A 10,802-nucleotide genomic window follows, 5' to 3' on the forward strand; every position below is an offset into this window, starting at 1 on the left:
AATATGAGTTGGAGTCAACACTTGAGTTTGTCCGGATAAATAAAAAGAGTTGTGACCTAACTGATAATTATAGTTTAGTTTTTGATATGGTGATAAGCGCTTGATCAAATACTTTCTAGATAATGGCTTGGCATCAGAGCCAAAGTAACGAGTTCAATTTTTTAGGATGATATTTTGCATAAAACAATTGTTGGGGAGAGGAATTGTTGGCGAGACTAACATCCTCGTTTGGTATATGATTTTTTTTTGGATTTCTGGGAAACTGAAATTTTTAAAATTTTAAATTTTCAGATGTTATCGTAAATTTAATGTAAAAATCATATTCTCAAAAATCGAGATTCCTGGACAAATAAAAATTTCTTCTGTACCAAACACTTCCATTGGAGCAAAGTCAAGTCGATCCATGATATTTGCGCTGATATAGGTAAGTAAAAAAAATTAAGCCTATTGCTAAGTGTTCAATCCAAATATTAATTTTTGAGATTTTTATAAAAAAATATTGTAGTAAAATTTAAATAAATGCCTAATTGTTTTTTAAAATTATACAATGGAACAATCAAATCCCTAACTAAGCTGAGTTCGCTTTGGATTATTTGGGCTGATGACTGGAGGAGTCCGAACCAGTAACCCAAGCCCAACTTAGTTTACTTATATATATAATTTAAATTTGTTTATCCAAAACATTTTTCAAACTAAATGCGGGCTTATGCTTATCCATGTTTATCTCGTTTTAAATCAAATGTCAGCAGACCAAACGGGCCACACCAGTTTAGTCCGCACTTTAAATGGGCCTATAATTGTCAATCTATGGTACTTTTTTTTTTTTTACGGTTCTAACGTAACGAGTTCATTCTATTTGACCGTGGTAGTCACATACAGGTTCTATATTTTATCCTGAATACCAAAATCATTTTGAGAAAAAAATAATTTTGGGGACAAAACGATGTTGTGATGTTGATGCCTATGTATTTTGAGTGGAACTTACTAATGATATAGTTAACGAATGCATAAAAATATTAGTTAAGTAGTATTTCATAGTCTTCAGTAAATTTTTTTAATTATTAAAAAAGTAAACTTTTTTTAAATTTTTTTAATATACAAACATTTTACTTTCACCTAACTTTTTAATTTTGAGTCATTAGTTAGTGCTATACGGACATTAATTTACAATTTTTGTAAGTATAAGTATGATTGTTAAGAAAATTAATCAGGAAAATATACAATTAAGAGAAAAAAAAAAAAAGCGTAATTGAGAAGTTGTTGTGGGCACAGATAATGAATGTATAATATACGATGTACCGTCAAAAGGCCAATAAATGGCAGAAGAAAGTGGGAAAGGACACCAATCCACTTAGCAGATCATAATGATATTCAAAGGAAGAAAGAGAATATCCACGCGAAAATCATGATTGGGCGAACTACAGTTTCACCAGAAATTCAGTGCATCTCATCAATAAAAATATGACATATCAGTAAAAATTTACTTTTTTCTGTCAAATTTTTCTCTATGTGTAATGCTCTTATTGATAGGAAGTACTGAATCTAGGTGCAACAGTAACACCAAAGATTTATTCCACCGTTAGGAAAATATTTAATATAGTCCAGGACCACTGAATTTTTTGGCACTCCTTCTCACATCATTAATTTTTTCTTTCTCTTTTCCAATTTTACCCTCCTATTTACACTAAGAGACCACCTAAAAAATGATGGTCCTGATTCACAATAAATTATCTCCACCGTTAGGGTATAAATGGTTCAGTTTACGTCAGATTTTGGTGTTAATAGTTTAAATTTAAGTAAATATTTAAAGCTTATATTATACTCATCTGATTTATTATAAAAAATTAAAAAATCTAATACAACCCGTAAAATCTATAAGTTAAAAACCAAAATTTATAGATGCAAATCAAACTAAAATATAAAAGATAAAAAAATTTATTCACAAAGATCATATAAAATAATATTTTTATTAACAACACATGAAATAATATTTACGAAGATCACATAAAATTTTTATATATGTACATATAATTTTATACATATAATTTGCATTTTTTTATTAACTTAATTTAATATTATATTTTAAATTTTAAATAAATATTTATTATTTATTAAAATAACGTCAATCTTATTATTTTAAAAAATAATATTATAAATATGAATAATATATATCATAAATATATTATAATATTAAAAAAATAAAAATGTTAGCTTCAGGCCATACTTTTTAAAATGGATCTATATTTTAATTTTTAAATAATTTTTTATAAAAACTTAAATCTACTGTATTTAAAAAATAGAGCAGGTCAAAGTGTCAAACCGGCCATAAGGTAAGCTAGGCTATAGCCAAGGCCTTCTTAACCATTTAGGTGGTATTTGGTTGGGAGTTTTTCAGTAAATATTTATATTTCTCAAGTATGGCTTTTAGAAACACTATTTTTGTTTCAACGTATTTTCACCAAAAATCCATCTATCCAATTTGTATGAATTTATGATAAACATAGATATCCGCACTGTTTAGAAACCCAATTTGAAGGTTTGATTTTTCGGAAAACCGATTATTTGGCTTTTAATAGACCGTTGATTTAATAAAGTTACCTAATTTTCCAGTAAAGTTTTTCTCCACCAAACAACTTTTTTTTACATTTTTCTACCTATCTCATTTTATCTATCTTTCCAATCATTTCTCTATCTATTATATTTTTCTACTATTCTAAAAAAATTTCCTCAACCAAAGACCCCGTTAGGTTCTAATCACCGTCCAAAACCCAACCATAAGTTGGTCATTGCCACCTGGGTCGCCGAGTTGAATCACGTGCTGAACCCAACAAATAAAAGAATATTTATCATGCGCGCATATAAGAAAGACCAAAGCTGAATGTTCAATAATTGAATATGAAAAGGTGTTCTCTCCTCTTTAAGTTAAATCGGTGCTAAAAGTCTTTTAGATTCTGAAAATTGAATCGAGGAAAGGGAATAATGGCGGAGAATTCAACAGAAGGAGGCACCACCCTCTTTTCTCCTTACAAGATGGCAAACTTCAACCTCTCTCATAGGTCACACACTTGATCACTTTTCGTCGCCTTCATATCAGTGAATAGAGCTTTTTTTTTTTTACTTTACAATTTTGCCCCTCTTAGATTTGTTTATTTTGGCCTCAAAACATGAGAGATTAAGAGGGTTTTGGCGATGAATTTGCAGGGTGGTGCTGGCGCCGATGACGAGGTGCAGAGCTTTGAAGGGGATTCCACAGGCTGCGCTTGCTGAGTACTATGCTCAAAGATCAACTCCAGGTGGATTTCTCATCAGTGAAGGCACCTTGATCTCTCCCACTGCTCCTGGGTACTGTTCTGTTTTACTATTCTCTTCCCATTATTCCTCTTTTTACAGAGCTCATTTCTTTTCAATAATGATGGTCATAAATACATTCATTTCATATTTATATAATTTTTTCATCAGATAAGTTATTCTATCTACTTTTATTTTGTCTATCTTTGTCTACCTCTCTCAACACCGTTGGATTACAATCTCATCCAACAGCAGAGATTTGCAGAATAAAATAAATTAATTTTTCATTTCTTTTTTTTCATTGCCTTCCATATTTTCTCTCTCTCCTCCCTTTTCTCTTTATCGATTTGCATAATTTACGGCTTGAATTTATATTTGAATATAAACTAGTGCAATGATTAATGACAGGATAGTTTTGCTGAATGAGTATAATTTTCAAAATAACTTGAATATGATATAATTGAACACGGCATAAATCACAACAATTTGAATCTAAATCTTTGAATATGATATATTTCAAAATACACGCTTACCACAACGTTTTTACTTTGATATTGAAATTTGAAATCGAATCAATTTATCTCCTTCTTATTTTGTTTTTCAACTTGAGGTGAGAAAATGATCTCTGTTCTTTCTATATTACGCCCAACAATATATCTACGTGGTTCTATAACATAGTGCATCTTGAGTTTGTTTCTTCTTGACACCTCATTTCAATATTTTTATATTGGATGAATTTAGAAAAAAATTGCACATTTTTTTCCTCTGAAGCGTCATTGAAGAGAGAGAAAGGGGATGAGAGAGAAAGAGTGAGAGCCAGTGGGAGAGAGAAAGGAGTAAAATAATGTATTTTATATTGTAAATCTCCATCGTTAAATGAGATTGTAATCTAACGGTATTGAAAAGGATAGGCAAAGGTAGGCAACATAAGAATGAGGAAGGATATTGTGACAACTAAGTGACTACCAATCAATCTCACCGTTAGATCGATTATGTTGATCCAACGGTTATATTTATTTCCATCTTTGTATGGTCATGATTCTTCATATTTAAAGTGAAAGCATTAAATATGAGAAATCATAATCATACAAAGGTGAAATAAATATGAAGTATTAAATTTGGGGAATCATGACCATACAAAGATGGAAATAAATATAACCGTTGGATCAATATAATCGATCTAACGGTTATATTTATTTCCATCTTTGTATGGTCATGATTTTTTCAAATTTAATATTTTATATTTATTTTCACCGTTGTATGCTTATGATTTTTCATATTTAAAGTGAAAAACTTTAAATATGGGGAATCATGACCATATTTAAAGTTTTTCACTTTAAATATGAGAAATCATAAGTATACAACGGTGAAAATAAATATAAAGTATTAAATTTGAAAAATCATGATCATACAAAGATGGAAATAAATATAACCATTGGATCAACATAATCGATCTAACGGTGAGATTGATTGGTAGTAACATGGTATAATACAACTTGATTGTTACAATCCTTCTCCACTTATCAAATCGTATATGTTACATCCTTATATTTTATGATTTTTTTTAAGGCCATTTGAATCATTTCTGCAAGAGAAACCAAAATAAATAAATTCAAAAATAAAAATAGATTAATGGATATAAGAAAAGAAAACTAAATCTGAAATCGAAGCTTGAATTCTGAATGGAGACTTCTCTGATGTAAAACTATGGCTGGATTCGTTGGAAGCTTATGAGGAAGGATCCGTTTACAAATTTTCTTGACAAGTTTTTACAAATTACACTATCTTCTCCCGGGAGAATGTAGTGAAACCTAGTATTTTCTCGAGAAAAGATATTGTAGTTTGTAAAAGTTTCTAAACAAAAAAGTTTGTAAATATAACCTACCCAGAAGCTTATAGTCTCTAAATGATTTTCAAAAATAAAATCTTTCTTCTTGAGAGATTAGAGAGATTTACAATATTTATTTAATTATTTCTTTTATTAATAAAACTTTTTCATATTAATTTTTGAGTTTAAATCACAAATTAAATTTTTGTTTTAATTTATTAGATTTTTTTAATTTAAATTATAAATTAAATCTTTTTTTCTTTTTTTATATTATAAAGTATAAATTTTAAATTAATTTTAATTTCATATGATATATGTATCATATTATACGAAAATATCATATTATTCAATACAAATTCTTTTATGATACACCTCACAATCACATGAATCGTAGTGATAACTATGATTATATCTTTTATTGGAAAGATACAACTTTACGACATCCCATATTTCACTGTATATTTGTTACTTTTTTATATATTTTTTTATGAACCTCGCCGCATTGATGCGGATGAGCTCCCCGTCGACCGAGCGGAGGAGATGCTCGTCCGCCATACCCGACCAGTCCTTAAAATTAAGAGGAGAAAAAGAAGAAAGGACCGTGGAGGAAAAAAAATATAAAAAATTAACAATTATATATTAAAATATTATCATTTCACTTGATACAAAATTGTTTCATTTAAATTGAGAAACGTTTTTTCTTATTTAACTGTGACAAATCCATCTCCTTTATTTAATTTTTTATTTTTAACAGCCACACTTCAAAACATTATTTTCCTCCTTTTTTCAACGCATAAATGTTTGTACTAAATGCTTAACCTTATTGAAATTGAACGGTCAAACAAGGCGTCCTATGGTGAGAAACTTAGCACGTGGATTCCACTAGTTGTCGGTGCTGTGATCCTTAATTCCAAATAGATAAAAAAAATAAAATAATATTCATCCCTAAAAAATTTTGTATTATTTTTGTACTTTATTTGTTCAAAAAAAAACTTAAAATGTGTATTTTTTTTATTTTTTTATTTTAAAAGTGATGTAAGAATGACTAAATTTTTTAAAATACAAATATGTTGCTAAAAAGAAAGCACGCCTCGACCAATATGTACTGTGGTGGAACAGGGACTCAGTACTAATTAATATGTAAGTGATGGTTTAATGCAGGTTTCCACATGTACCTGGAATATATTCCGAAGAACAAGTGGATGCATGGAGAAATGTAGTGGATGCTGTGCATGCCAAAGGCAGCTTTATTTTTTGTCAACTGTGGCATGTTGGTCGTGCATCTCATCCTGGTAATGAATGGCCCCTTATCCCACCAACCAATTCAATTTTGATCATGAATTCTATTCTTAATTTTACAAAAAATTATATGGATCATAATTCCATCCTTAAAATTTAACTGCATGTAAAACTCTTGAGTAGTAATTTGGCAGATATTGTATTTACATATATCAGTTGTTTGTTATGCCTTTAGTTATTTATTCATTGAACACTTCATTGACTGCTTAATTTGTGAAACAGTGTATCAACCTGGTGGGGCTGCTCCCATTTCTTCCACTAGCAAACCCATATCAGCTAGGTGGAGAATTCTCTTGCCCGATGGGTCCTATGGCGCATACCCAGAGCCTCGAGCACTTGCCGCTTCTGAGATACCAGAAATAGTGCAGCATTATCGGCAATCAGCAATTAATGCAATTCGAGCAGGTTAGTCTTTTTTCACTTTAGTTTTAGTTTTTTTTTTGGTACATAGTATTAGTATTTTTTGTAGTTTTAGTTTTAGTTCGTTATGATATAAACGAGTATAAGACCTGCTTCCCTCAACTGGTATAATTTATTGTAATTCTTAACATATTAAAAGCAAGAAACAATGATAACTATGATATGCTGTCGTTCTAATGTTATTTGCGTCTCAGTTTTAAGGGTTCCATAACAAATTCCAACTTCCAAGCAAAAAAACCTGAAGTTGGTCCAATGATGCATCTTAGTATTGTGTTCTAGACACAAAATGTCTCATATTGCTGTAATGAGCTTCGAAATGAAGAGAAGTAACTGCGTCATAGTTAAATACTACAAGATTACTCACTTAATACTTATATTTCAGAAAAATTGAGGTGTTGATTAGTTCTTGTGACACTTCTTGTTACACTGGAGTAGTAAAGTTTGTGTCAGAAACCAACTCTCCCAAAAACTTAAGTTATGAGGTGATGGAAGAAACATGAATGATTATATATTACATCTCTAATATGCCTCTTCACTCCAAGAGATCTTAAGGATTGTAGTTTGGACGATGCACATGCCTATCCCACCAAGAGCCCTTTTAAGGTTGAAGACAAAGACCCATTTAACTTGTGCCGAAATTTAATTTTTATTAGAATAGGACGTTATGGAGATTAATTATTCTGTCTTTTAGATTACTGCTTGTGGGTTTGTTGAATGGAATTCAATCCAAACCTGTGCTTAACGTTAGTTTTCAAAACAAAAGACAAAAACTTTACCGTCATTCTGTTATCATTAGGCTGTTATTATCACACTGATCAAAGCATATATGTGATGAAATGTGACATACAGGTTTTGATGGAATCGAGATTCATGGGGCACACGGCTATCTCATTGATCAATTCTTAAAGGATGGGATCAATGATCGAACAGATGAATATGGTGGATCACTTGCAAATCGATGCAGGTTCTTAATTCAGGTGGTTCAAGCTGTTGTTTCTGCTATTGGAGCAGAAAGAGTGGCCGTGAGAATTTCACCAGCAATTGATCACCTTGATGCCGTTGACTCTGACCCACTTGGGCTAGGCTTAGCTGTGGTTGAGAGGCTCAACAATCTCCAGAAAGAGCTGGGCAGAAAACTCACATATCTTCATGTTACTCAACCTCGATACACTGCTTATGGCCAAACCGAGTCAGGCAGACCTGGCAGTGAGGAAGAGGAAGCTCATATGATGCGGAGCTTGAGAAAAGCTTATGAGGGAACATTGATGTGCAGTGGTGGATTCACTAGGGAGTTAGGAATGGAAGCTGTAGGTCAAGGAGATGCTGACCTGGTATCATATGGTCGTCTTTTCATCTCCAATCCAGACTTAGTCTTAAGGTTCAAGCTTAATGCAGATCTAACTAGGTATAACAGGAAGACATTTTACACACAGGATCCTGTTATAGGCTACACGGATTACCCTTTCCTGAGCAAAGGAAGTGGGACTAAGGAGCCAAGGGCACGTCTTTGATTGTATTGTTTTTTGTGTTTTTGAATTTTGATACTGTCATATGTATAATTGGAGTCTCCAAATCTTAAGTGAGTGCCTTAATTATGAATACTTGCCTTGCCTGGTATACTTTACCAAAAAATAATTCCTGATACTTTTCCTCTAGGCTGCTGCTCTGTACTTGATTGTGAATTACTTTGTCAATTTCCATAATAATTCTAATCCATTATCTTTCAACTATCTTTTTATTTTTTTCCATGTTGGGACTGCTGATAACCAATGAACCATCAGGAAAATATTAGTAGTTTATTTCTCTCAGTAAAGTCGACGCAGATTATCCAAATTACTTTACACGTTCAGGTTCTTTGGCAGCTTCGGCTAAAACAGTAATGATTAAAAAAATAAATAAAAACATTTGTTGGCTTAAAAACATCAACGCTTTACTACTTAAATTGAGTCACGAAGACTCGTGAAAACAAAATAGAATTATTTGAAAAATATTAGGATAGAAACATAAGGGAACAAAAGAAATATATCGTGAGCCAGTTTCATTTTCCATTGCATCGACACTGGATACGACACGCCGATATATTAATTCTAAAAAATATTAAATTTTGATACATTAGAACATATTTTGATATTAAACAATATTTTTAATATATATAATATAGTTTACATTTAATATATGTAACCGTCCATAATAAGTCATATAATCAATCAAATATTCAAATTTCATAATATAAATATAAAGCAAAAATAATTTTTCATACCTTGTTAATTTTTTATGTCAAATTCCATAATAGAAAATATTTCATTTATAAATTAATTTTTATGTTTAGTTAAAAAGATAAAATAAAATAAAATTTGGATTAAAAGAACACGTGTTGAAAAACGTTGACAGCTTATCGAAAAATGTTGACCACGCGTAGGATGCATGTCAAAGAGTTGATTATGTGTCGAAAAAAATTGACCGTGTATCGATACCGACACGTGTCTGACACATATTTTTCTCAAAAATATATGTGTCCGTACTTCTTAGTCAGCCATGCCACTCTCTCTGTCTCACAGGAGAGAGATGATAGACGACACTGTTTTTTAACGGAATTAATGAGTAGTATCCGAAAATTAATTAATTAGCAAAGGGTAGGATTAAGCAAAATCATCGAACCAACCTAGTTTTGAGAACAAAATTGATTTTATAATCCATCTTAAAAATTAAATCAAACCAAAAAAACTGCTTTGAAGAACCAGTTAAAAACTGGTTTGAAATTGATTTGGAACCAGTTATAAATTGTAAATTGATTTTGAAACATAGATCGATTCCTAACCTACTCTAAACCGGTTTGAAAAATATATAACTAATTCAGACATAATAAAACAATTTGGTTAAGAGAAAAAAAAAGGATTCGAATCCAACCATGGCCACAAAGGGTGTGCATGACAACCATTTTATTTCATAGCATTGTTTCTGAAAAGAAACAATTATTTTCTATTTCTGTGCCTTGGAACAGTTTTTGAGAAAAAAAATGTGTTTGATAACATGTTCTATTTTTATTCCGAGAATGAGAATTGTGTTTGATGACATAACAAATAATATAATAAAAAAAATTTCTATTAAATTTTAAAAAAAAATTGGATCATCACTTTCCTTTTCATATGGTGTGGTTGTGGAAAAAAATTTATACATTTTATATAAATTTTTGGCCCATCTTATATTTTCGTGGTCCCACTCACAGTCAACATTTTATTTTTACTATTCTACCCCTGCTTTTTCTTTTGTTTTCTGTTTTTGTCCTTTGCATGTGAGAGGGAGCATTTGTCAATTATATAGGACCGGTCCATAGAATAACTCCTCGTGGTTGTGGTGGTGGTGGCGGCGACGATACGGTAGTGGTGGTGGCAGTGACAGCAATGGCTGCGGCGATGGCGGTGATATTGGTGGGGATGGTGATTGTGGAGGTGACGACAGTGGCTACGACAATGGTGGTGGGGATGGTGGTTGGTGGCGGCGATAATGGTAGCGGTGGCATGGTGGTGGTGGTTGTGATGGCATCATGGTGGTGGTGGTGGCAGTGACTGCGGCGGTGGTAGGTGACAGTGGTGGTGGTGGTGTGGCGGCGATGGTAGTGGTGGGGGTGGTATAATGGTGGTGACGGTAGTCAGTGGCGGACACAGAAAATTTTCTTTACGTCTGCACACTCAGGGCGGGGGTTCGGGGGTGCCGCCCCCTATTTTTTTTTTAAAGATCATAATCATGATCCAATTTTTGCTTCCACTTCAAAAGTAAAGCTTTGGTGAATCAACCAAAGTTTCAAGGAAATAATCGATAATGATAATTAAAAAATAAATAAACACCACAAAAAGATATTTATAAAATACAGTATAATTGTAGGGGTTAATCGATCAAAAACTCACCTTTGTCGATGTCTATTTGATCCAAAGTTGACCATGTTTGTTTCATAAAAAAACATGAAAAA

At 31.7% G+C, this 10,802-nt stretch overlaps 1 protein-coding gene across 1 annotated transcript; it reads left to right on the forward strand.

Moving 5' to 3' along the window:
• The first annotated feature begins 2,874 nt into the window (after positions 1 to 2,874).
• LOC133305356 (12-oxophytodienoate reductase 3) lies at positions 2,875 to 8,539 on the forward strand. The gene is made up of 5 exons (XM_061505554.1): positions 2,875 to 3,056; positions 3,202 to 3,342; positions 6,278 to 6,408; positions 6,638 to 6,820; positions 7,685 to 8,539. The coding sequence occupies exons 1-5, from the start codon at positions 2,980 to 2,982 to the stop codon at positions 8,344 to 8,346; spliced, it is 1,194 nt and encodes a 397-aa protein (XP_061361538.1). The 5' UTR covers positions 2,875 to 2,979; the 3' UTR covers positions 8,347 to 8,539.
• Positions 8,540 to 10,802: the final 2,263 nt, after the last annotated feature.

Source organism: Gastrolobium bilobum, unplaced genomic scaffold (assembly GCF_033153095.1).
Source record: "Gastrolobium bilobum isolate Gb01-03AN ecotype WA unplaced genomic scaffold, APGP_CSIRO_Gbil_v1 utg1221, whole genome shotgun sequence".
Taxonomy (NCBI): Eukaryota; Viridiplantae; Streptophyta; class Magnoliopsida; order Fabales; family Fabaceae; genus Gastrolobium; species Gastrolobium bilobum.

What these genes read in the sequence shown, in the direction of transcription:
- LOC133305356 (XM_061505554.1), top strand. Translation starts at nt 2,980, where the DNA reads ATGGCGGAGAATTCAACAGAAGGAGGCACCACCCTCTTTTCTCCTTAC. An exon ending in ATCTCTCCCACTGCTCCTGG is followed by an intron (nt 3,343 to 6,277) that starts GTACTGTTCTGT and finishes GGTTTAATGCAG; the next exon opens with GTTTCCACATGTACCTGGAA. An exon ending in AATTAATGCAATTCGAGCAG is followed by an intron (nt 6,821 to 7,684) that starts GTTAGTCTTTTT and finishes TGTGACATACAG; the next exon opens with GTTTTGATGGAATCGAGATT.